This window comes from Budorcas taxicolor, chromosome 2 (genome assembly GCF_023091745.1).
Source record: "Budorcas taxicolor isolate Tak-1 chromosome 2, Takin1.1, whole genome shotgun sequence".
Classification (NCBI taxonomy): Eukaryota; Metazoa; Chordata; class Mammalia; order Artiodactyla; family Bovidae; genus Budorcas; species Budorcas taxicolor.
In genome coordinates this window covers 175,530,759-175,556,392 of record NC_068911.1, presented here as the reverse complement: position 1 = coordinate 175,556,392, position 25,634 = coordinate 175,530,759, and the positions used below count along the sequence as shown (strand labels likewise).

At 61.3% G+C, this 25,634-nt stretch overlaps 1 protein-coding gene across 1 annotated transcript; it reads right to left on the bottom strand.

The window, feature by feature from the left end:
- Positions 1 to 942: 942 nt before the first annotated feature.
- On the bottom strand, positions 943 to 25,634 carry RAP1GAP (RAP1 GTPase activating protein). The gene is made up of 22 exons (XM_052635537.1): positions 25,599 to 25,634; positions 24,563 to 24,610; positions 23,282 to 23,320; positions 22,531 to 22,716; positions 18,999 to 19,102; positions 18,646 to 18,724; positions 18,221 to 18,274; positions 16,454 to 16,537; positions 16,159 to 16,259; positions 15,895 to 16,024; positions 14,710 to 14,865; positions 14,196 to 14,267; positions 13,510 to 13,596; positions 12,950 to 13,087; positions 10,763 to 10,894; positions 8,870 to 8,947; positions 7,829 to 7,938; positions 6,610 to 6,723; positions 4,421 to 4,544; positions 3,055 to 3,157; positions 2,569 to 2,672; positions 943 to 1,859 (listed from the first exon to the last, which is right to left on the bottom strand). The coding sequence occupies exons 1-22, from the start codon at positions 25,614 to 25,616 to the stop codon at positions 1,497 to 1,499; spliced, it is 2,424 nt and encodes an 807-aa protein (XP_052491497.1). The 5' UTR covers positions 25,617 to 25,634; the 3' UTR covers positions 943 to 1,496.

Sequence of the window (25,634 nt, the reverse complement as noted above, 5' to 3'; positions counted from 1 at the left end):
TCGCCTCCCCTTCTCAGCTGCAAGCAGCACTCTCTGGCCTCCCTTTGCACTTGTGGCTTCCTCCCCAAGGACACTATGCTAAACCCTTCCGGGGGTGCTCAGGCACCACGGTGTCTTCCCCATTCCCTCTTCAGCCAGGCTGGACCCCGGGGCTCCTCCCACGTCTCCCCCACCCCACCCTCTCCCAGGCCCTCCTCCCCCCTTATCAACCGGTGAGCTCCTTCCGGCAGCCCGCCCCCCTCAGTGCAGGTAAGCGATCCCGTGGCGCCCCCTGGTGGCCACACAGGAAACACACGTGAACTTCACCCACAGGGCGCCCGACGCTGTCCTGGGTGCCCCAGCTGCACCCGCTCAAGGATTCCTCAGGACGGACCTCTGGGAGAAGTGCTGCCGCTCCCGTGTTACAGGAGTGGAGACAGGCTCAGAGAAGCTTCCAAGTTTCTCAGCACCCCCAGCCAGCAGCAGGACTCCAGTGGTGGGCGTGAGTTTGAGCGGGCTCCGGGAGCTGGTGATGGACAGGGGGGCCTGGCCTGCTGCAGCCCATGGGGTTGCAGAGGCGGACACGACTGAGCGCCTGAACTGAACTGACTTCAGAGCCATGTTCCCCCTGCTGGGGAGAGGGGACAAGGTGGGAAAAGGGCAGAGCTATGGGAGGAAAGCCACAGCTGGCGGGCCAAGAGCTCATCACTTGGCCTTGGAGGTGTCTGCAGACCCAGGAGCTCTGATTTGGTGGGGATGGCAGGGTGGGGAGATTGAGGGGGGTGGGATGTGAACAGGCTCTTGGTCTTGACCACAGCACCACTAAGATCTGTCTGGGGTTGATCTGAGGCGGGGGGAGAGGGTCACATGAAGCCAGGTCCAACTCGGGGTACAATAGCGATAAATAGAATTTATTTATTACAACTGTTACCGACACACACACGCGGCCACGGGGGCTTCTGAGACAGGTGTTGGGGCCGGAAGGCTGCCCCTTGGTGTGGTGCCTAAAAAGTGTGGACAGACACACACGACGATGTGGACTCACAGCAGCTGTGCCTGCCTGCCCGCTCCGTGCCGGGTGGGGGTGGTGCAAAGGTGAGCCAGCTCAGGCCCCTCAGCCTGGAGCGCCAGGGGCCGGAGATGCCGGGGGTCGAGCCGGGGGCTGGCGGGAGAGCCAGGTAGGTCCCCCGACGCCCACAAGGGGGTCACTCATCTGTCATGTAGAGGCGGCGGGCAGGGCCTTGGCAGGTCTAGGAGGTGCCGTGGCCATAGCCAGCCCCCTGTCCCTCAGCCGACCTGGGGCCCCAGGAACCCCAAGAAGCAGGAGAGGGTGACAGGAAGCCCCCGGGATCCTCCACTCTGGGGCAGGTGCGCAGAATCCCACTCTTCAGCGACCTCTGAAATGACCTCATCCATTTAGAGCAGAGACACTCAGAGAGGGAGTGTGATGGGCCTAGAATCACAGAGTGGATCCCGAACCACAAGCTAGGACTCAGGACCCCAGCCCAGGGCTCCTCCTACCCACCCCTCCATGGCAGGCTCTGTGTGCACTGAGATGCCTCAGTTCTCCTTTCCAGCTCACTCCCTCGAATCCAGAGGGGCACCCAGGGGTGATGGATGAGCCAGGCCTGGAGTCCCGTTCCAACTGACCTCTCCCTGCCCCAGCCAGCCTCCCAGCCCAGGGGGTGGGGACGATGCCAGCAGCTTCCCCGCTCCCAGGGCTGGCCAGCTCCGCCCTGCAGAGACAGCCCGGATGTGGGCCAGGAGGAGGGCTGGGCAGGCGAGGGGCGGCCCCCAGGCTGGTGCTGGCCTCGGGGGGCAGAGGTCCCGTCCGCCCGGATCTGCCGGAGCACCCTTGCCTCGTGCTTCTGCACCCTCGTCTGCAGGGTAAAGGGAGACAGATGTGCCATGAAATGGGGAGCCAGATGTGGAGGGGTCCCACCCTCGGGACAGCAGGCTCTGGGTCTTTCTACCCAACGGGGAACCCCCAAGACCCCTCCCTCCCAACGATTCCCAAAGCCCTTTCAGGCTCTCATCGAATTCTCCCAGCAACTCACGGGCAGAGGTGAGGCAGAATTTATTGGCCCCACTGTACAGATAAGGCAACTGAGGCCCAGGGTCACCTAGCAAACTTAAGTGGCCGAGGATTCAATCCTAGATATGTAACTCTCATCCCGCAGAGGCAATGGAGAAAGAGAAGCCGGCCCAGCCCTGCCTTCCTCTGCCCTTTCCCTCCTCCCGACCAAACAGGAGCTGAGGGCTGGGACTGACCTGCTCGGGGTCACCTTCAGAGTGACAGTGTGGCTAACAGCCCTGCGGTCAGAACAGCGGCAATACAGGCACCAGGACAGGGGACGGTGGGAGACACAGGTGAGCAGAAGTCAGCAGTTGTGCCCAAGCTGGACAAGCCCAACCCCTCCAGGCTTGAGTGGGGGGGGCGCTTCTTGGTCCAGCGCCATCCCTGGGGACCCCTGGCCACTTGAGGCCTCTCCCCAACAGCTGATCCCCCTCCCGGGGGGTGCCCCCCACAGGGCCAGCATCCGGGCCATCCGTCCCAGCCCCACCCAGGCCCCTGGCAGCTGCATGTACCAGCTGGGGCGTGTGCTGTTCAGATGCTTCCAGCTGGATCTTGATCTCGGGACACGCAGGGTCCCCCAACTTGCCGGTGTCGGGCTGGGGTGACCGAGAGGGGCCTGGGGAGGGAGGCAGGAGGGAGCCACCTCACTGGCCGCGGGGAGGCACCAGGGAGACGGGGGCATGGATGGGCGGTCGGCACCAGCATCCCCCAACCCCAGCAAGCTCCTCCCTCAGGGACTCCCACCCTTAACTCCCATCTTTACCCCCTTTAAAGCCCCATCAACCTCCAAGGCCCTTCTAGAAGCCACCAGTCCTCCAAGCCACCAACTACCATAATAGGTAGGATAAGGACCAGCCCACGGAGCCCACGTCAGCGGCAGGCCCATCACACACCTACCACCTGGGGCCTGAAAACGGGTCTTGGCCCTCCGTGCCCAGCCCTGGCCCCCGGCCATCACAGGGGTGGCCGTGCCCGTAGGGGGCTGGCCCTGCTGGTACCTGGGGAGCTGCCTCCACTTGTGGTACTGATGCTGTCTTCCAGCCACGTGCTGTAGATGAAGGAGTCCCGCTTGTGGGGTGTCCCTGAGGAGGAGACACTCTCCTGGGGTCGGGGGAAGAAAGAAGGAGGGAGGCTAAGTCCTTGCCCACAGCATTGGCTGGCTCCCCCCTCCCCTCCTCACCCCCTCCTCTGCTACGATCCACAACCTCCCGCCCGACCCAGGCCCCTCTGCAAAGAGGGTGAGGGCCCAACCACGTCTGCCCCAGGGGACCCCAGGAGGGCAGAGCAGGAACAGAAGCGGACACAGACACACACACACACTTCCACTCATCCGTGCATTCAAACACCGAGGCTCTCGTAAGCCAAGCCCCCGAGAGAACTCGAGTAGGGTCTGGCCCTCCAAGAGCTCCAAGTTAAGAGGAGAGACAGGCTGGGAAGAGATTAGCACAGTTCTAGATCCCAGGCTCCACGGGGTGGGGGCGCGGTGGTCTGCACGCTCAGCAGCTGACACGGAGACTGGCAGGGAACTGAAGGGTTGTCGAACGAAGCGTGATGGAGCGTGCCAAGGACAGAGCCCAGGGTCGGTGAGAGTGTGCTGCTGCTGCTGCTGCTGAGTTGCTTCAGTCGTGTCCGACTCTGGGCAACCCCGTAGACGGCAGCCCACCAGGCTTCCCCGTCCCTGGGATTCTCCAGGCAAGAACACTGGAGTGGGTTGCCATTTCCTTCTCCAATGCATGAAAGTGAAAAGTGAAAGTGAAGTCGCTTAGTCATGTCCGACTCTTAGCGACCCCATGGACTGCAGCCTGCCAGGCTCCTCCGTCCATGGGGTTGGCCAGGCAAGAGCACTGGAGTGGGGCGCCGTTGCCTTCGCCAGTGAGACTGTACAAGAGGCTCCTAACCTACCCGGGGACTGCAAAGTCAGGCTTTCCGGAGGAGATGCTGTGAGGCTGAGCTGAGAAGGAAGAACAGAGCCAGTCGGACAAAGGAGGAAGGAGGGAGCAGGCAGTGTTCCGGAGAGTAGAGAGGGCATGTGCAAAGGCCCAGGGGTAGAGCAGCAAGCCTGACGAGTTCAGGGGACCGGCTGGAGGAGCAGGGCAGACTGGCCGAAGGGGTAAGAGACGGGGCTGGGGAGGGAGGGGCTGGACCTTCAGTGGCCTCACAGGTGGGGCTGCGTGGGGAACTGGGGAGCCACGGGAGGCTTCAGAGTAAGGGAAGGTCAGTCTGCACTACTCCTCTGGGCTGGGTCTCCTGATCACAACTCAGCCACAGCCGGGCTCACGCTTCACCCTGGAGCATCATCTCCAGGGATAAGACAACACCCCTTTCACGCTGCCATGGGACACTTCTCCTTCCTGGGCCTCTCACCAGGCCTGTGTCATCCGCATCCACGCCCTCTGCTTCCTCCACGACGCTGGCGAAGCTGCTGGCGCTGGACGAGGAGCGGGAGAAGTCCTTCAGCACTTCCGCTCTCTGGGCCACTGTCTCCGCTCTGCCACGGAACACGTCCCGTCAGCCAGCATCCGCGCTGGGCACCTCCTGAGCCGACACCCCCGGTCCCTGCCCTCCCCGCCCAGGCAGGCCCAGCCTGCAGCCAACCAAGCTCCTCCGTGGCACCTTATAACTCCCTGGGCCCCTGAGCCTCCCCGATGCCACCATCCTTCCTAACACAGAGATCCTGTTGGGCCCCAGTCCTGCTCCTCCCCACTGCCCCCGATGAAGCCCAGCTCTCTTGGCTGTATGTTCAATCGGAACTATTTATACACCATTGGTTAATGGTTACACCATCGGCACCATTGGCGAGTGCAGAATGACTCTGTGCCAGGCACTGATCTAAGTGTGTTGACCCCAGCTATTTCATTGCTATCATTGTCAGACCCATGTCACAAATGAGCAGGCACCCAGGCACAGAGAGGGTGGGCACCCAGCCCAAGGTCACCCAGCCCGAGGTGGGAGAGCAGGTGGGACCCAGGCCTTTCACCTCCACAGTCACCTCCCTTAACTCTCTCCCACTTTCATTCCACGTCCAAGGGGTTTTCTCCCCACGATCACCACTGTATCACATTGATTATTCCAATGTCACCAATGCAGCCAGAGGAGCTCCCGAAACACTGCACAGGAGTTCCTGCCTTCTAGCTTCTGCTCAGAGAGAAACATCTACCCACTTGTTCCTTCCTCCCCCCTTTCTGGAGGAAAATCCACTGCGGGCCAATCTGTGTCTGCTGCCTGGAGTCCCACGCCTTCCCTCACGTCCTAAAAAGTAAATTCACTTTTCAAACACCAGTCGGGGGGAGACACCTCCTCAAAGAGGCCCTCCCTGATTCCTCCTGGTGGGGGCGGGGGTGGGGGCCCCACTCCTGGGCCTATCCTCACGCGGTGACCACCGTCAGCTCGTGAAAGCATCACTCCTTTCAACAAAATCCTCCAAAGCCTCCTTGCTACACTTAGGATAAAAACCAAAGTTCTCAGGCTTCCCTGGGGGCTCCATGGGAAAAGATCCGCCTGCCAGTGCAGAGAAGATACAGGTTTGATCCCTGATCCAGGAAGATCCCACATGCTGTCGCCAAACTAAGCCCGAGCACCACGAGCTGCAACCACTGAGCCCGAGCGCCCCGGACACCCAGCCCGAGGGCCCTGAGCACCCAGCCCGCGCACCCCGGACACCCAGCCCGCGTGCCCCAGACACCCAGCCCGCGCGCCCCGGACACCCAGCCCGCGCGCCCCGGACACCCAGCCTGTGCGCCCCGGACACCGAGCCTGTGTGCCAGAAGTACTGAAGCCCCGACGGCCCAGGCTCCACGACGACGAGAAGCCTGCGCCCCACAGCTGGAGAGCAGCTCCACTCTCCACAACTACAGAAAAGCCTGCGTGGCAGTGAAGACCCAGCACAGCCAAAAATAAATAAAATTTTTAAAAAATTCAAAGTTCTCACATAGCCCTCAAAGCCACGACCCAGCCCCTGCCCAACTCTTCAGCTTCCTCCCATCCACTGTCAATGACCGCGCGGGCCCAGCCTCACTCAGCTCCAACACCACCACCCTTCTGCCAAGCCTTCAAGCATGCCTCAGGGCCTTTGCACTTGCTGTGCTTCTTATCTGGAACCCTCCTCCCTCTGCCCTGCCACCATCAGTCCGTCCTAACAGGGCCAACTCCTCTCTCAGCTCTCAATTCCAACTTCACCCCTCAGGAGACGTCTTCCCTGAGCCCCCAGCTAACCTCCTTCCCCCACCCAGCCATTCTTCATTGCAACCTCTGCTTTATTTCCCTTCTGTCATCGCTACCTGGAAGTAGCTTACTAGATTCTGTTACTCTGCACTGTCAGCTCTGCGAGGCAGGGGCCTGTATGTCCAGCTGACTGCGGTCTTGCAGAGTGCGGCATGCACAAAGCGCTCAGCGGGTGTGTGTCAGAGGAGGACCCAGGAGAGTGCCCAGGCCCCCCTGCTGCCCTGGGGTGGCCGTGTCCACGTTCCTGGGCAGCCCCGGGCCCAGACAGCGGGGGAGAAAGAATGGGCCCGCCACACCCAAGCCCCCCGGCTCAGCATGCCCCGAGCCCCAACCTGTTTTTGGTCGTGGGCATCTCTGGGGAGCTCTGAGTGGATGAGTTCTCCGACTTGGGCTCCTGGGAGACGTGCCCGCTGTCTGGGGTCTTCTGGCCGGCCGGGGGGCTCTCCCTACAGGGCACATGGGGGCAGAGGGGGGATTCAGCACCAGGCCTGGCCTCAAGGGTAGAAGGAGCCCCAGGTGGGGAGAGGAGGTCCCGGGCGCTCCTACCTCGTACCCATACCCCGCATCCTCAGGGGCCAGCCCCAGAGCGGTCCCCGTGGCCCCTGGGCTGACCAGGGGGGAGCAGGCACCGCCAGAGCGCCTACACAGAACATCCTTGGGAATTCCCTGGTGGTCCAGGGTTTAGGCCTTGGTACTTTCAGTGCCACGGACTCAGGTTCAATCCCTGATCTCAGAACTAAGATCCCACATGCCACACAGAGAGGCCCCCCACAAAAAAAAAGAAAGAAAGAGAGAGGACATCCCCCACGGACGGGGGTATAACTGTCCCCCGTTACGGATAAGTAGACCGGAGTTCAGAGATGGGAAGAGACCTGCCCAGGACACGCAGCCAGGACGTGGCAAAGCCAAGGCGTGAACCCTGGATTCATGGGATTCTGGGTTCTCCTGCCTGTGAAGGGAGGGCCAGCTCACTCCTGAGACCTCAGCCTTCTCCCCAAGCCTGCACCCGGCTTTGCACGCATGGCACGCACCCCCACAGCCAGCCCCATGCTGCTGGTTGTGTCCTTATCTCTGTTTTTTATTTTTTTTCAGATTAGGACAATGAGGCTCAGAGAGGTGACTTTCCCGAGATTACACAGCCGCAGCGTGGTGAAGACCGGATTCACAACCCTCTGCTTCCCTGAGGGCTCCCTGCTTCTCATGCGGTGGGTGCTGTCCACACCCCGCCCACACTGGTGTACTTACAGAGCTCTGCAGACCCCAGCTCTGCCCCTCACCAGCTGCGAGACCCGGGCCAGGCCCTCCCCTGACCATGGCTCCCGGGACCAGCAGAGCTGGGACTGGGTGGTGGCAGCTCGCTGAGATGACGAGCTGGTGCACAGTAGATCCTCGAGGGTGCGGGTGTCACCGGTGGGGACAGAAGGGGAGAAGCTGGGAGCTCCGTTGTCTGCTTCCCTTCACCGCTGAATGGGGGTCAGCGCAGGGGTGCGGGGTGGGGAGAAGGACCCAGAGGAGACGCAGGACACCATCCCGCCCCACTGCTCCACCCACCTCTTCTCCTGCACCTCCTGGATGTTCTCGATGCCGATAGCGCTGCTGCGGCGAGAGCCAAACGGACCTGATTTCTTCCTCGTGGGGCTCTTGCCAGGGACAATCAGTGACTGTGGGGAGAGGCCCCAGTTCAGTGCTCACCTGCTCCCAGAGCTCCAGGGACCCCCCCACCCCACCCCACAGGCCACCCTGGGGCCCTGCTGCCCAGGCCCCGAAGCAGAGGACTGTCCATTGCCCAAGAGAGCCAACCTAGTTTACAGACAAAGGAAAACAGGCCCAGAGGTGGCAAAGGGGCCCCCTGAGGTCACACAGCAGCTCTGGACCCAGGATCTTAGGAAAAGGCGGCAGAGGCCTGAGCGGGGGGTTGGACAGCTGCTCTGGGCTGGGGTGGGGAGGGAGGCCAGCTCCTCAGAGCAGCAGCCCCCCCGGGCATTACGGGACCTACAATGGAGGGCAGCGGGGAGAAAGCAGGCGCAGCCACCCAGGCACTGCCCCACTCCAGCCCTGCGGGGGAGGCTCTAGCTCAGCAGGTGAAAGACGCCCGCTTAAGTTTCCACACACACTACTGCGGGTCATCCCAGGGGCCAGAGGCAGGCCCCCATCCCCGCCGGCTTCTCTGGGGCAGGCAGGCAGGATGGGGGTCCCCAGGGAGGGACGGAGGGGCAGGAGCCCCCAGGCCAGTTCATAGTCGGGACCGGGAAGGGGGGCAGAGGAGGGCAAGGTGCTCCATGCAGGCCCGGCGATATTGGGGGACGTGCAGCTGGGTGTGGGGTCTTCAGGTGCCAGATCCCGGCGGGGTCTGGGCCTGAGTCCCAGGGGCGAGGGCAGGGCCAGAGCCCCTGGTGGGGGTGGGGGCCCTGGCTCTGGCAGAGGCACCAGGCCCCAAAGCCGGTTGCTGAGTGTCCCGCCTGGCCCTCGGGCCTGTCCCGGGGGTTGGGGGTCGGGGTTCGGGGGCAACGTCCCCAATATGGCCTCCGTCCTGAGAGCGGGCAGAGAACAGCGCGTGCAGCCTCCAGAGCCGGCGGCCCCGCGGACGACAACCTCTTCCACGGCTCCTAGGCCTATGGCACTGCCTCGGCGTCCGAATCTACTGGCACTTTTCCCGGGAATAAGCAATGACTGGCAAGCGGCAGAGGGCAGGGGCAGAGAGAGACAGAGAGTCAGAGAGACAGGGACGGCAGGACAGGGAGATAGTGAAGTGAGACAGGGAGAGCAGGGACAGACAGACAGACGAGGACAGAGAAGAAGAATTGGCCAGGGGGTTCAGAGAGACAGGCCGGGGAAGGAAGCAGAGAAGAGGTGACGGAGACACAGAGAAGAGAGGTGAGAGGTGGGCAGACCGTCACACGAGAAGGGGCGCAGGGCGAAACGCAGACAGAGACGGCCCCGGGGGTGAGACGGACAAGAAGGGACGGAGAGGGGAGGCACAAAGGGAAAGCAGGGGGAGACGGTGCGAAGCGGAGGAGAGGAGAGGGCGAAAGGAAGGTGCAAGAGGGGAGGTGCACAGTGCGGGCAAGTGGGGGTGGCGGGAGGCGGGGAGAGGGGAGGACGGGAAGGAAAAGGAGGCCACGTGAAGAGAGGGGAGAGTTGGGCAAAGACAAAAACAGAAATGGGTCTGGTTACTGCCGTGGCGGGCGCCACTGGCCTGGCCCTGCCCCCGGGGCCCCCTCTGCAGCCACCTGCGGGAGGCTGGGCCCACTGCGGGGAGGAAGAGAGTGGCCGGGGCATCGGGCTTGGAGGAGGGCGGGCTGCGGCTCCCGTGGCGGTGGGCTTGGTGACGGCTGGGAAACAGAAGACTCGCCTTGCTCCCCTGGCCAGGCCAGACCCCGGGGTGGGGGTGGGGGGGGTCCCTCCTGCCACAGGACACAGCCTCACAGCACTGAGCACAGGGCTTGCTTGGCATGCAGCTGACAGTCAATAAATGATGGATGGGAGGATGGATGGATGGATGGATGGATGGAAGGATGGGTGATAGAAGGAAAGACGGATGGGGAGGGGACAGCAAAGCAGCAGGTGCAGAGCTCGGGGTTGGCCGCTGGGCAGTGGAAAGCGGACAGGCCCATCGCTGAAGGCCTTTTTCATCCTGTGCCCAGCACACCCTCTGTGTGTCAGGGGCAGAGTCCCACAGAGCCTGGCAGACAGGAAGTAATCACTCAGGAGAGGTTCACACAGAAGCCCAGGTCCTGACACACAGTAGGCAGCCACAACCACAAAGGCTCTGTGAGCACACAGCGGGCGCTCACACAGCTCGCTTCCCCGATACGTAACGGGCATTCACCGATATCCAGGGCTTATCACAGCAGGCCGTTTCCCGATACACAGTAGGTTCTCATACAGCAGCTCAGGGGCTGGGCACACGGCAGACACTTGCAGAGGTCCACACAGGAGCCCAGGGTCTGACACACAACAGGGGCTCGCAGACACGCAGGGCCGGGCCCCCAGGAGATGCTCACACCGTGCAAGTCCACACAGCAACCGGGCCCCCATACACAGCGCGCACGGCAGCCCAGGACTGGACACACGATGGTGCCCAGCAGCATCTCAGAGCCAGACACACAGCAGATGCTCACGCAGAGACCCAGGTCCAACACACAGTGCGCGCCCACAGCCTGACACACAGTAGGTGTTCCCAGAAACTCAAGGCTTGGCCAGAGGTGTCCCACAGCAGCCCCACTCCCAGCGTACGACAAGACAGGAGGTGTTCCCTAAGGAGCGTGATAGAGGGCTGACATGCTGCAGAAAGCCCGGGCTGAATAAGGGGCCCGGAGGAGGGCGGGGGGTGCGCCAAGGGGCTGGAGAGGGGGCTGCAGGGTCTCAGGGTCACAGCCCAGGCGCCTGACCCCCTGGACAGCAGAGGTGAGACCTAGCCTAGAGTCTGGGATGGGCCCTGGGACAGGAGGGTTGGGGGCGGGGCAGGCAGGGGAGGGCACTCACTATTCCAGCTGTCTTGGCCAGGTCAGGATTGTTGGGCGTGAAGCTCCCGCTGTGGCTGGTGGACACGGTGTGGGGCTTCTTGTTGCTCAGCCCCATGGCGTCCATGGACTGGCTGCGGCTCCGGATGACCCGCTGCGAAGGTGGGGCAGGGGTTTCGTAAGGCCTCCCTCCCTTGGGGAAACCTGGGAGCCACCCACCGATGCCACCCTAGCTGACCCCGGTAAGTCCCTTCCCGTGAGTCCACACAGGAGTCAGCTCCACCCATGCAGAGGGCTATGTATGTCCCGGCTCTGCCACTAGCTTGCTGGGTGACCTCAGGCAAACCACTCCACCGCTGAGCCTTGGAGCCTCACGACCTGTCGTGCGGTTGTTGTAAGGACCACAGGAGACGCAGAGTTGTGACCCAAAGCGTGTGCAGAGAATGCCCCAGAAACGCCAGTTTCCCGCTTTTAAGAGTCTCTTGGAGCCTGCTTCCTGCTTTCCTCCCTCCCTCCCCTCCTTGCCGTTTTCAGACAACCTGCCCAGAAAGTTCGAGTCAGGCCGGGGTTCTCTACCTCTGCTCTCACTCAGTCCGCCCCAGGAGGCAGGCACTGCCACCAGGCCCATTCTCCACGTGATGAAACCAGAGGTGGGTCTGGGACCCAGATGCCAAACCCAAGGCCTAGGCTGTGGGCTCTGCTGTCTGAGAAAGGCTGTGGCTTAATCCAGTGCCCACCAGATGTGGGTCCCCTGGAGCCCTCCCTCAGAGAAGACAGCCCAGGCCCACGTCCACCCCAGCCACTCGCTGTCTGCTCCTCACAAAGGTAGGGTTCTCCTCAAGCCTCTTTCTCAAAGGCGGTCAGTTCGCCTCGGCCCAGGGCAGCACTTGGGCAGCTTGGGCTAATCCTCTTATGCAAACCCAGCTCCAGCTCTGTGGCCTGCCCTGGGGTAAAGGTGAGGCCCCGCCAGCCTGGCTGGGCACCTGGAGGATGAGCAGCCCTCCTCCTGTGGGTGGAGGCAAAGGGGTCGCTGCCTGGGGACCCGCAGCCTGGGTGGGAGGCGGGGTCCAGGCCATGCGGTGGGGTGGGGTGGGGTGGGGTGGGGAAGGGAACTTGCTCTCTCCTCTGCCTCTCACTCCGGTCGGTAGTCGCCGAGGTAAACGGGCACAGCTTTGCATTTTGTTTCTTAGCTTACATTACACTGATCAAATTGCTTTACAGATAATTCTCAACAGCTGTATGAGGTAAGAAGCCTAAACAACAGATTAAAACAAAACAAAACTGAGGCTCAGACAATGTTCAAGCAGATAAGTGGAAGGGCTGGAACCCGAACCAGGGTGTCTATGCTTTTACCACTAAGCTGAATATTCATTGGAAGGACGGATGTTGAAGCTGAAACTCCAATACTTTGACCATCTGATGCAAAGAACTGACTCACTGGAAAACACCCTGATGCTGGGAAAGATTGAAGGTAGAAGGAGAAGGGGATGACAGAGGATGAGATGGTTGGATGACATCACCAACTCGATGGACATGAGTTTGAGTAAACTCTGGGAGTTGGTGATGGACAGGGAGGCCTGGTGTGCTGCAGTCCATGGGGTCACAAAGAGCTGGACACGAACTGAACTGAACTGAACTGAACCAGAGAGCCAACGCGGGTCACACGGGCCTAACGCCATGCAGATCAGCTCCTTTTTCACGTTCCTTCCCGGACCTCTGGTTTCCTTCCCTGGGTCAGGACACGGGGGTCCTCTCTTCTCTGCCCTGACCTGGCAGTCACCACCATTGGCACCAGAGCGCTCCAACCTTCTACCCTCCAGGCAGACTCCGCCCCCAAGCTTGGGCCCCGCCTCCAACCTTCAGCTCCTCCTCCAGCCAGAGCGCACCTTACGGCTCCCAACCGTGGCTCTGCCCCGGGCAGAGCGCGCGCGCACGGCCACGAGTCTGCAGTCCCACGCTAAAACCCGGGTCCACTCTGAGGCTCACCGTCCTCCGGACTCTATCCCAGGTGTGCGCCCACCTGGCCCGAGCTCACGCCTGTTAGCTCCACCCCGAGCCACACCCCCACGCGACCCCACCTCCCGGGCGAGTCCGCCTCTAGCCACACCCCTACCTGGTCCTGCCCCGCATCGCTGCACCTCATCCCCACCGCGTCCCCGCCCCATCCCCGCCGCGTCCCTCCGCGCGCAGGTGGACCCCCGCCCTTCACCTTGAAGGACTCGAAGAAGCCGCCGCCCCCGCCGCCGTTCTCCATCTTGTCCTCGTCGCCGCCCAGGCCCATCATGGACTGGCTGTGGATGTGCAGCTCCTCGTAGAGCGTCTCCAGGAGGGCGGCCCGTGTCCGCTCCTGTGGGCCCGGCCGTCAGGAGAGACCCAGGGATCAGCCCTTCTTCCCGCACTCGGAATCCCGGCCGCCTTCTCTGAGTGGGAAGCGGGCCTGGGGCCCAGACGCCTCTACCGGTTTCCCTCGGGCCCCTGCGCAGCTCCAGCAGCGCCGGGGGGTCTCACCAAGGCTCCTCTGAGATCTTGCTTCCCCGCACCCCACCTCCACTGCGCCATGTGTCAGCCTACCTCGGAGCGCCTCCTGGGCATCCCGTGGGAACCCCTGCGTCCTCTCCCTGGATTCTGGCCCTGCTCACCTGTCGATCCGTCCTCCCCCCCAGGCAGCCTTCCCTAAGGCCAAGGTCTGAACATGGCTTTTCCCTTCCCAGGAGGCTCGGCTAAAATTCTAGGGGGTGGTGGCTCCCAGTTCCAAGAGCCAATGCTCACCTCCAGTTTGGCAAACTTCTCTGCCTTGTAGCAAGCATATTCGGCATTGATCAGCTTTGTCAGCAAAAATTCCTGGAACTCAGGCCCCTGGGGGCCCCCAGCATGGAGAAGAGAAAGGGGGGAGGCCAGGGGGACACAAGAAACCAGGGGCTGAGACCCAGCGAGTCAGGGGCTGGGGCTCTCTGCTGGGTTCTGTCCTCCCAACTCCCGGAAGGGCACCTCCCTGGGCTCAGTGCCCCAGCCCAGGCGCCTGTGAGAGCCCTCCATGCCCTTCAAGGCTGCCCACCCCTCAGGAGAGCTGGGCTGGGTGTCTCCCACTGCCTCGGTCTGGGGGATCTGTTGGGAGACTGGAGCCAAGGCTCCTTCTGAGAGGTGAGAGACGTGTGCCCCTCCCAAACATTGCAGAAGACTGCAATTGTCAAAAATACAGCAGAGTGGAGGGAAGGCCACAGAGCCCGCTATGCGGAATGTAAAGCAATGATACAGTCTGCTCTGCGACTTTGTGAAACAGTCACAGTTCTTATCAAGATGGGCAGAAAAGCTGGGCCCCAGCCAATCGGTTAGGGGAGTCTGCCTGTCCTGGCACCCAGGGGGCTCCACGACCTGGTACAGCGCACTGTGCACCCCAAGGCCCCCACCCATTTAGTCCTGCTCTGCCCACAGCGGGGCTGGGGACTGCCCCTCACCTTCCGAAACACAGCGGGGTCCGGGAGGGGTGGCCCAAAGAAGGGGACGTCATCTCTTGCAGTGACGGACACCTGGAAGGGAGGGTGGGTGTCGTGCGGGGTCCCCACACCAGCCAGAGACCCCTGATTCACCTCCCTAGCCCAATGCTTGACACAGGGCTGCCCCTTGGCGGGGGACATTCGGTGACTACAGATGGGGTGGGCAGACCCCACGTTTTCAGCGGCTCCATCCTTAGTCCTGAATTTGAGTGGTGAGGAGGGGTGGCTCATGAGGGCCAAGAGCAGGAGGAGACTAAAGGGCAGAGGAGCGTAAGCAGCCTCTTTTAGGGGAGGGACTCAGGCAGCAGAGAGAACGGGATGGGAATCCTCCGCCATCATCCGGCCAACAGTGGGGCTCAGAGCCCTCCGGACAGCACCCCTATTTAAACCTGGGAAAACCAAGGCTCGGAGAGGCCTTGCAGCGAGTGAGGACGGGGCTAGGAGGGTGCCCTCGGGAGGCTCCGAGACCACCCACCTTGTAGAGAGGGCCGTCAGGGCCCCCACCCTCGGCCTGCACCACCACGTAGGCGTGCAGGAAGTTGGACGCAATCATGTCCGGCACAAACGGCGTGTTCTCATCCTGGAAGACCACAGCCACGATGTCGTTGCCGATGTGTCGCTTCCGCTGCAACTGAACACAGGGCCACAGCCTTTCAGCGCCTGGCAGGGGGCGCGGGGAGGGTGCCCACTGGGGTGGAGGGGGGCTGGCGGTAGGCAGAGGGGCACATCTAGGGAGTTGCTTCCCCCCAGAAAAATGTGGTGAGAAACTGGTCTTGAAGTTGTTTTTGTTTTCTTGGAATTCTGTGGCAGAGGAGAACACCGAGGCTGAGAGAACAGGGGCCTGTAAGGTCTTCCAGTGACCTAGAGGACTTGGATCCAGGCCCCCGGTCCCCAGGCCCTACCTCTCTGCCCTCCTCCTGTCTAAACACCCCACACATGGCCCCCCCCGAACAAGTTAAGTTCCGCTTGGTATATATGAGTTGCTAAATTGAACAGGGAATCTTATTCAAAGAAAATGAAAAGACATTAAGGGTAAGGAAGAAACGTTTCCATTTTTCTCCCATGACGCCCTCATCCGCCTGGGGTGGAGGCGTGGGGGTCACAGGGAGAAGGCAGGCAGCCCCCAGGAAGCTTAGGACAGGGTGTCAGATCTCCGAGTTTAGCTCAGGGAGCGTGCCTTGTGCTAGCTCATCACCAGGCCTCTGCAGAAGGTGGGAGCCATTCTCCCCAGGAACACTCTGCCGCCCGCTCCCACCTCCTCTGCAGCCTAAAAGTCACTTGATCTTGAACGCTTTGCCTGACTCCCACCTCTGCCAAGTTTAAGTGCCCCTACATGACCTGACAAAACCCTTCACTCCTGGTAAAAATCTTCTCACTTACTGAGCTCCTGTTCCATCGCTACCAGGTCCTGTTCTAGCCACCCTGTGTGCATCCTCTCACTTGGGCTCACCTGTGAGGTAGGCGCCATTATTATCCCCATTTCACAGATGTGGAAACTGAGGCTTCCATGGCGTCACAGCCACTTTTCACCCTGCCCCAACAAGAGGAGGCCACAAGTCGGGGGACTGGGTCATCTCCCTCTCTCTCTCCCAGGGCCCACTGAGTCTGGTGTGGTGGACGCTGAAGGGGCAGGTAGATGGGGGGACAGGTGGGAGGCTACCTGCTGGGCGTCCCCTTCCGTGTAGGGCAGCTTGGTGGACACGTGGAACATGATCTCCTTGTTGCGGAAGTTGCAATACACAGACTCGGTCCCCGTCTGCCCGTGGGTCACGTCCAGGCCTCCTCGGAACCTGCCCCAGGACCCCCCAGGCCGCAGCTCAGTCTCCAGCCCCAGCCAGGCCTCGGCGGGGCCAGGATGGGGGCTCCGTCCCTGCCCAAAGGCCTGGGTCAGATTCTTGTCTGCCTATCCCAACCCGGGGCTCACCCCTTAAAGTCCTGCAGTTTGACCTTCTGGCCCAGAAACTCGAGGAACTCCACGAAGGCGGGGCTCTCCTCATTGGTGCTGAAGAGTTCTTCCTCAGAGGTCTGGTGGGGGGAGCAGGCACACAGAGGGCAGAGGTCATCGAGCTGGGGTGCCGTCCCCCACTCACACCCAGGAAGGCTGGAAGGGGGACCTCTGGCAGCCCCGGGATTCCTGAGCTTGAGTCCCCAGGTAAGGGCTCTCCGTGGCTAAGGTCTGAGGCCCCAGGTACATGGGCAGATGGGAGGAGGAGACACACCTGCCCGAGCTTCTGATAAATGACTCCGAACTTGAAGTTATTGCTGATAACATGCTCGTCGAAGGTCACAATGAGGCGGGAGGCCTGCAGGGAAAGGGTGATGGGTGAAGCACACTGCTTTTATTTTTCTTTCTTTTTTTACTTTGTATTTTATATGGGCATATAGCCGATTAACAATGCTGCGATGGTTTCAGGTAAACAGCAAAGCACCTCAGCCATACATGCATACCCATGTATCCTTGCTCCCCCAAACTCCCCTCCCATCCAGGCTGCCACATAACACTGAGCAGAGTTCCCTATGCCATACAGTAGGTCCTTGTCAGTTATCCAGGTTAGATATAGCAGTGTGTACATGTCCTTCCCAGACTCCCTAACTATCCCTTCCCTCCATCCTTCCCCAATGGGAACCATAAGTTCACTCTCTTAAAGTCTGACACACCGCTTTTTCAAGTTGCTGTTTATGGCTCTATGTGCCAAGCACTGTGCCAGGCACTCCACACACATCATCTCATCTTCTCCTTGGAAAGGGTCCGTGAGGGACTCCCGCTGCCCTCATTGCACAGATGAAGATGCCGAGGTTCTGAGAGCTGAAGGAACTGACTTGCTAAGGTCAACGACTGCCAAATGGCAGAGCTGGGCTTGAACTCAGGTCTGTTGGATTCCAAAGCCTAAGCTCACTGCTCCTGAGCTTTGCCCACGAGCTCCCACCCAAACTCTGCTCTATCACCGGCCTGATGTCCGGCTCTTCTGTGAAGTCATCTCATCATTCTAGAACAGACCGAGTCCCGCCACTGTGCTGTGAAGCCTTGAGCAAGTTCCCCTCCTCATCTTGTCCTCTTCTGTACCTTGGAGGTGGGACCTGATCACTGAGACCCCCTCCTTCAGGGGACCTTTCCTGGACCACTCACTTCTCAGGGACCTCACCTTGCTGGGGAATTCAGTCAGAGCCACAGGCTATACCTGTCTTTCAGGGTCCAGCTCTTTTGAGAAGCCCTCTGGCTTACTGTGGAGAAGGCAATGGCACCCCACTCCAGTCCTCTAGCCTGGAAAATCCCATGGATGGAGGAGCCTGGTAGGCTGCAGTCCATGGGGTCGCTAAGAGTTGGACACGACTGAGCGACTTGACTTTCACTTTTCACTTTCATGCACTGGAGAAGGAAATGGCAACCCACTCCAGTGTTCTTGCCTGGAGAATCCCAGGGACGGGGGACCCTGGTGGGCTGCCGTCTATGGGGTCGCACAGAGTTGGACACGACTGACTCGACTTAGCAGCAGCAGCAGCTGGCTGACTGAAGATTGAAGCCCCTCTCCTTCATCCCACACTATCATAGTGACTGCAGCACCCAGCAACAGAGCTGCAAGCGCAACTGCCATCTGCTGGGTGGTACCTAAGGAGGCACCTGTGTTACTCTCTCCCCATGTCCCCTCTGGAGTCAGAAAGCAAAGCCAGTGGAGCCTTGGCTCGGGAGCACAGATGACCCTTAGACGGGTCCCCAAATGGCACTGGAGAGTTTCCAGAGGTAAGAGAGACTTGCCTCCAAGGCAGACAGCACTGGGTTCAAATGTGGGCTTCCTTATCTGCTGGGCATCCCTAGGTAAGGCACCAAACCTTTCTGGGCCTCTAGCTCCTCTTCTACAAACTGCGGACTTTGCAGGATTATCGTGAGGATTAGATGAGGGAACTTAGGAAACGTACCCTGCACGGCGCAGGTGCCCAATAACGTGCTTGATCCCTGAGTGGCCCACCCTCCCCAGGTCCAGCCATACCTTGGGGTAGAGCACAGGATAGAATCGGTCCACGTTCACGTCTTCACACACCAGCTGCAGGAGGAGATAAGGGAAGGCCTGAGGGTGGGCCCTCTGGGCCTCCCGGGCCAAAGTCGGGTGGCAGGGACAGCGGGACACCAGCGTGCAGTCAAGGCTGGAGCAGGCCTGGGGGCTCGCTGTCACTCAGAATAAGGTAGGCAGAACTGGGGCCCCTGTCTCCAAAAGGTGCCTTAAAGAGTGCCCCAAACACACAGGTGTGCGGGCATCAGGGGAACGCGGAAGGGGCAGGACCGCAGAGACAGGCTGCAGCACCCAGGCCAGGATCTGGGGCTAAAGCCGAGGGTCTGCAGGGGCCAGGCCGCAGCCCAGCTCTGGGCCCACAGGGGCTGCCTGCAGGGCTCCGCCCGATGGGGCAGATGCCTCACCTTTGCCATCTGGACCACGTTGGGGAACTCAGTGAGGCAGGAGATGGGGATGACGTCGTGGTATGTCCGGCACTTGGTCCTGGGAGAAGAAAACCCATGCTGAGAGGTGAGGAAGGGGGAAAGGGAGATGGGAGCCCCGCCCCAGCCAGTAAGACCAGGAGGGGCAGACCTCGGGGAGGTCCAGAGGGGAGGAGGGGCCAGGCCTGGCTTAGGCGCTGACTTGCTGTGCAGCCTCAGGAAAATTGCCTGCCCTCTCTGGGCCTCCATTAGAAGAGCGGGTAAACTGAGACGGGCTCGCAGACCCCGAGTCCGCGGCCCTCCCTGCTGTCGCAGGCCCCCTCCCACGCCCTCACCTGAGCAGCAGCCGCAGGTGTTCCTGGTCCCCGATGACATCGTACTTGAGTGAGAAGACAAGGTGGCCCAGGGCGGCGTCCAGCGAGTAGTAGTTAAAGTGCTCCTGCGGGGAGGGGGGCCAAGGGAGCGAGCCAGGCTGAGCCTGAGGCTTCCAGAAACCTGCCCAGAAGGCCAGTTCACCCCTGGGCAGCGTCGCTCCCCAAGCAGCGGCTGTCCGGGCTGACAGCACACTCTGCCTCAGACAGCGCGTGTGTGTCAGTCGCTCAGTCGGGCCCGACTCTTTGCAAACCCCGAGGACTGGAGCCCACCAGGCTCCTCTGTCCATGGGATTCTCCAGGCAAGAATACTGGAGCGGGTTGTCATTCCCTTCTGCAGGGGATCTTCCCAACCCAGGGATCCAACCTGGGTCTCCTGCATTGCAGGCAGATGCTTTACTGTCTGAGCCACCAGGGAAGCTCTCAAAGAGACATGCATTTAAATCCCAGCTTTGCCGCTGGCCAGCTGGGCAACCTGAGAAGGCCACCTTACCTTCCTGTGCCTCCGTTTCCTAGTCTTTAAAGTGGGAGTGAGGCCAACTACCTTGTGGGAAGGCGGCAGGGACTGAGAGAGGCAGTGCCTGAAGCAGAGAAGGGGTTCCTGAATGTCTGTAGTAACCTCAGCTCTCTGAGTCCTCAGCAAGGTCAGGATATCTGTATATACATGGCATCTCCCAGCCCCTACCCTTCTCCAAGCTGGGCACACAGTATCTGCGTGTGCGTGTGTGTGTGTGTGCACATGCATGCATTCAGTCATGTCCGACTCTTTTGTGACCCCCTGGACTGTAGGCCACCAGTCTCCTCTGTCCATGAGATTTTCCAGGCAAGAATACTAGAGTGGGTTGCCATTTCTTAGCCCATGGGATCTTCCCAACCCAGTGATCGAACCTTTCGTCTCCTGGACTGGCAGGAGGGTTCTGCACCATCTGGGAAGCCCACACAGTCAACCCGCAGCTCTGTGGCCCCCGAAGCCAGGACCCATGAGAATCAGAAAATCAGGAAATGAAACATCATGAACACACTGGGCGGCTGACCTGGCTGGTTCCTAACCTCCCGCCGCCGTAACTGGGAAGCCGTGGGATTGGGAAGAAATACTCCCCAGGGCCCAGGGGAAATTGCGGCAGGGCTGGCACCCCTGGAGAGCAGGGCAGGGCTGGCACCTCCAGGTGGGGAGGCCTCAAAGCCAAGGACGGGAGCGCCAGATTTTACCCCACGTGACCCCGGGCTCTCCTGCCAGCTCGGCTCCCTAGCCACTCCCACGCCAGGAGTCATCATCGAGGAAGGAAGTCCTATTTAGCAAGAACACTGGAGTGGGTTGCCATTTCCTTCTCTAATGCATGAAAGTGAAAAGTGAAAGGGAATTCGCTCAGTCGTGCCCGATTCTTCGTGACCCCATGGACTGCAGCCCACCAGGCTCCTCCGCCCATGGGATTTAAATATAAACAGCTGCACTCAAAGGACAGGAGAAAAAAATGTAGGGGCCAGGGGACGGGCCTACACATCCACAGCTCAGGGGCGTCTGCGGGGACCTGGGGCAGAGGCCTCCCAGCCCTGCTTGGGCACAGGGTAATGGAAACCCCCAGTGCTTGGCACCATCTGCAGAAAAGGAGAGGCAGGCACTTGGTAAGGAGGGCTGCACCAAGGCCAAAGTCACCCTAACCTCTGCCAGGCCAGGGCCCACCGCTTCCCCAGTCACCCTGGCTGGAGAGGCGAACGGCCCTGCCCCTCTCCACAGGCCCCCGGTCCCTCCTCTCTCTGTTGCTACCTGGACCCTGGTCATTATACCTCCCCCAGGAACCCCCAACCTGTACCCCTTCCTATCCTCTGGTGCTCACGGCTCCGCCTTCGTCCCGTCACTCACTGCTGTCACTCATCACTCCGTCAGCAAACTCCTCTGAGCGCCAACTGTATGCTCAGTCCACACAGTCCCCCAGGTCCCACCAACTAAGAGCCTCCAGACAGTGGGCTCCTGGGATGCAGGCCCCCCTCCACTCATGGGTGCAACCCCCTGCCTGGCTCTGGGTCTGTCCCCAGGCAACAGCTCCTGAAGCCGAGCCTGCTGGTTTGGTTCCCGTCACCCTGTAGCACCCACACCCACCAGCGTCAGGCCAAAGCCCTGGGCCCAGACTCAGTACACGCAGCTCCTCAACCCCTCAAAGAGTTGTGCGTCCTTCCCACATGTGCACAAACACACACACCACACACAAATGCACACACATACACGCATGGGAGCGAGTGCCAGGAACGTGACCATGTGGTGCGTGCTAAGCCGCTTCAGTCGTGTCTGACTCTTTGCGATGCTACAGACTGTAGCCCGCCAGGCTCCTCTGTCCATGGGATTCTCCAGGCAAGAACACTGGAGTGGGGTGCCAAGGCCTCCTCAGGGGATCTTCCCAAACCAGGGACTGAACCCGCGTCTCTTATGTCTCCTGCATAGGCAGGCAGGTTCTTCACCACAGCACCGCCTAGGAAGCCAGACTCTTCCCACAGCAGGTCTCAATGGAAGGTCAGCCAGAGCTAGGTCCAGCTCCAAGCTCAGTGACCTGAACCGATCCACTTTGCCTCTGAGCCTCGTTTCCTCTTCTGGAAAAATCAGGACAGTCCTGCTGTCACAGAGTTAATTATGAAGGGGTAATTAGAGCTAACATTTTACTGAGCACCTACTAGGGGCCAAGCGTGGTTCTCAATGCTTCACATGTACTTCTATCATCCTCATTTTTATAGATGAGAAAACAGGCTCAGGAAGGTTAGACAACCTGCCCAAGGTCATGCCACGAAGCAACAGAGGAGTCAAGGAGTGCCCCCAGGTCACGAGACCCCAGAGCCGGCGCAACATCCCGCCACCTCACTTGTAACTGATGGCACCTGGAATGGGGTCCCAGCGTGTGACCTCCTACCCAGCTCCCGCTGCCTCGTCCAGCAGCTTCCGCCTAGGAGCTGGGTGATGCCAGCACGCACTGTACGGGGCAGGGTCCCGGATCTGGGGCGGGTGGTGGCGTAGGGGTTGCCGCCGTCCGGGTCACCCCATGGCACGACCATCGCCCCACCTCAAGCTGCCTGAGCGCACGGCCTGGGCCTGCTGTATCGCTGGCACCCAGAACCAGACTAGGCGCCCAGCTGGCGCCCATCACTCGCTCACCCTGACGGATCACTCACTTGGCACCAGAGGCCTTTCTACGCACCTCACAAATAGCATCGCGTTGAAGGCATGAGGTGGGAATCACCACCCTCTCCGTTTGTACAGGTGAAGAAACCAAGGCACAGCGAGTGGAAAGCCACTTGCCAGGGGTCCCACGTAGCTAGAGGCAGACTCTGCTAACCACCGCGCATCACACTGCCTTGGTGCCATCCGTGTTTGCTGACTGAACGAGCGAATCCACGACGCACGCCCCCTGGACTGCCGGGACGGCTGGCCAGCCCAGCCTCCACCCCCAGGGCTGGGCGGTGACCCCCTGCCCACCCAGCCCAGCACCCCCAGACCCGCGGGCCACCCCACCTTGCCGAGAAAGTGCTTCCGGTAGAGGCGGGCAGTGTGGTTGCACTCCAGCTTCACCTTGGTCGTGGGCGACTGCAGCGGCTCCGTCTCTGGGATGCTGGTGATTTCGTGATTGGTGCCTTCAATCCAGTAGCCCCCAAACTGGGGCAGCAGGATCAGGGGGAAGGGCCCTTCTCGGCCCAGGACCTGAAGGAGCACTCAGCTGAGGGTCACTCACCCTGCACCTCGGTGGGGGCCCTTGGGACACCCCCCCAACTCGGACCCAGAGCCACTTCTGCCATGGCTGAGGGTACCAGGGGACAGCCCGGAGCCTCTGAGGGCCCCAGGGCTCACACCCAGGGCCTCCTCCTACCTATTTGGTTGGCCAGAGAGTTTGTTCAGGTTTTTACAGACGATGGGATAGGAAAAAACCAAAGGAACTTTTTGGCCAAACCAATACTAGCTCGAACCCTTCTCCTCCCCCTGCAGGCCTAGACCCAGACGCACACAGCCTCGGAGGATGGGGGTGTGGGGGCAGGTAGAGCTGGGGGTGGGGCGTGACGCTGGCCGAGAGGCTGGCGTGTGGGCTCAGACGCCTAAGGGTTCGAGTGGGCTCGGAAGTCTTGGGCCTGTAAACGGAGGCTCCGGTACCCACAGCAAGGCCTGCAGTCAGGCTCGTGACAGGGGGAGGACCCAGGTGTCCGCACTCCCTGCGTGAGCGCCTCCCGGGCTCAGGGCGGAGACTGGCCCCATGGGGTCTCTGGCTGCTTACCTCGTGGACGCTCGGGTACGGAATGTAGTCCTCCTCCGTCTGCAAAACAGGGCAGGGCCGAGGTCACCCCTTTCCTCCAGCCTCCCCAGGACGCCCTTGGTTCCGCCAGCATCACACACCCCCACCCCCAGGCTGGAGGAGTGGGTGGGGCTGTATCCTCACCTCCCCATCCCACGGTAGGGGGCTGGGGGGTGACCCCATGAGGCTGGGGCTGGGGCAGGCTGAGCTCACTGAGTGCTGGCCGCCTCTTCCGGGCCTCCCTCTGCCTGGGGAAAAGAGGCGCATAGCCTCCCCGGGAGACACACCTCTGGACCAGTGGCCCTCGGTGCATGGGAATGGCTTGAGGGGCCGGTTACACGGACTGCTGTGCCCCACCCCCAGAGCTTCCCAGGCTGTGGGTCTGGGTGGAGCCCAAGAAGTTACATGCCAACCTGCCCTCCAGGTGATGCTGACGCGGCTGGTCTGAGGACCACACTTTGAGCAGCCTGGGTCTGGACGAAGCATGGGCCTTGTAGCCATGAAAGCCCTCATCCCTGCAGCCCCGGGCCCACTCCTACAGGACCAACCGGTCTTCTTGGAGGGCAGGGGTCCCCAGTCACCCACCACAGAGCTCGATACCTATCAGGAGGGGCCCTGCAGCCCCCATGCCAAGAAAATTCTGAGTCTAAAGAAACTCCATACGTGTCTTTCAGTCCTGAGTTTCCTGGCAGTCTCCTCTGGAGGCTGGGGGGCCACCGGGCCACCCCCTCCCCATCTCTTGCCCCCACCCCCCCTCAGCCTTCCAGGCAGGGGCTACAAGGCTTGGGAGGAGCACACGCCTCCTGGGTCTTGGGCCTCCTGGGTCCTGGGCATAGCTGGCTTCAAGGGAAACCTCTCACAGCAGACTGTGAGGGATGGGGCTTCAATACTGGGAAGGGGGAAGCCTGGAGAGGCATGGAGAGTTTACAGCAGAGTGGAGCAGGTGAGGAGGAGCAGAATCAGGGCCCCAGGCCTATAGCAAGCGAGGGGTTCTCCGCATCTCGGCCTCCCAGAGTGCAGGGACTAGGTGTGCCTGGCTTCCCCCTTGGCCTTAGCATCTGGCCGGCAGTGAGACCACTCCAGGAAAGGATGCTGGGTCCTCCTGGGCTGGCTGCTCCACTGGGCCATCACTTCTCCCACCCCTAGAAAGGGGGCCTGTCTCCCCCGTCCCCATCCCCTTCCATCCCCAAGCCCTTGGGAGTGCACTGCTCGGGAAGCCGACAGCCCCCAGAAGGGTGGAGTGGGACCAGCGTCCAGACCTACTTTGAGGGGTGGTGGGAAGGAGCATCGCTGTTCATCCATCCTGCTTCCCTGCAAAGAGAAGGCAGCGCAGCCCATCACGGCAGGGCCCAGCGCAGGGCCGCTCCCCACTGCGGGCAGCACCCCCTCCAGGTAGATGGTGATGTTTGGGGGCGGGGTGGGGGGCGGCCTCCCAGGGCAAGGTGCTGGGTACCCAGGCCTCCGGCCTCTCGGAAGGGCGGGCCCTCCTAGACGGCCCTGGGGCTGAGAGGGGCGGGCAGCAGCTGGGGGCGCTGGCCGCTGCTGGGAGTGGGGGCAGGGCTGATGCAGGAGCTGGGGAGGGAGGGAGGCATCTACACAGATGCGCCGCTGAGAGGGAGAAAAAGAGGAAGGAGGGGGAGAGGGAGGGAGAGAAGGAGGGGGAGAGGTGGGAACGGAAAGACAGAAAACTCAGAGAGGCAGAGAAACAGAAAGATGGCGGGGGACAGGGTCTGAAGGGTGAACCAAAGCTCAGGCAAGCTCCCGAGCTTTGTTCAAGTGCCTGCCTACACCTCCCAACACCTACCCGAGCCAAACAGCAGGCAAGGGGCCTGGAAGACCAGAGCGGAGGAGTGGAGGGTCAGGCAGAGGGGGTGGGGGCTGCCCTCCCCACTGCAGCCCAGCCTCTGGTTGCCCTGTGCCCTCTTCCCGCTCCACATGGGGGTCCTACAGAGCCTGTGATGCTCTTGGGAGATGGGGGATGGTCTGTGTAGGCAGGGGTGGGTTGAGGTGCTGAGCCCGGCCGCCTCCACAGGAATGGGAGCTGGGGAGACCCAAGCGGGCCCTAGGCCCTGGGGGTCAGCCAGGGAGCCGGGCGGTATCAGTGCCCGTTCTCTCTTCTGACCCTGACGGGGAGCTCTGGATGCCACACCATCACTGTCTCCTCCCGGCACGGTCTGCAAGAGCTCCCGGGCCAGTCCTCAGAGAGGTGTCGGGCTGAAGATACAGCAAGGGCCGCCCCCCCAGGCCCAGCCCAGCTCCCTCGGTGGCTCCCCAGAACAGGCTTCAGAGCCCGCCTCACCTGCATCTTTTCAATCATCTCAAATAGATCTGTGTT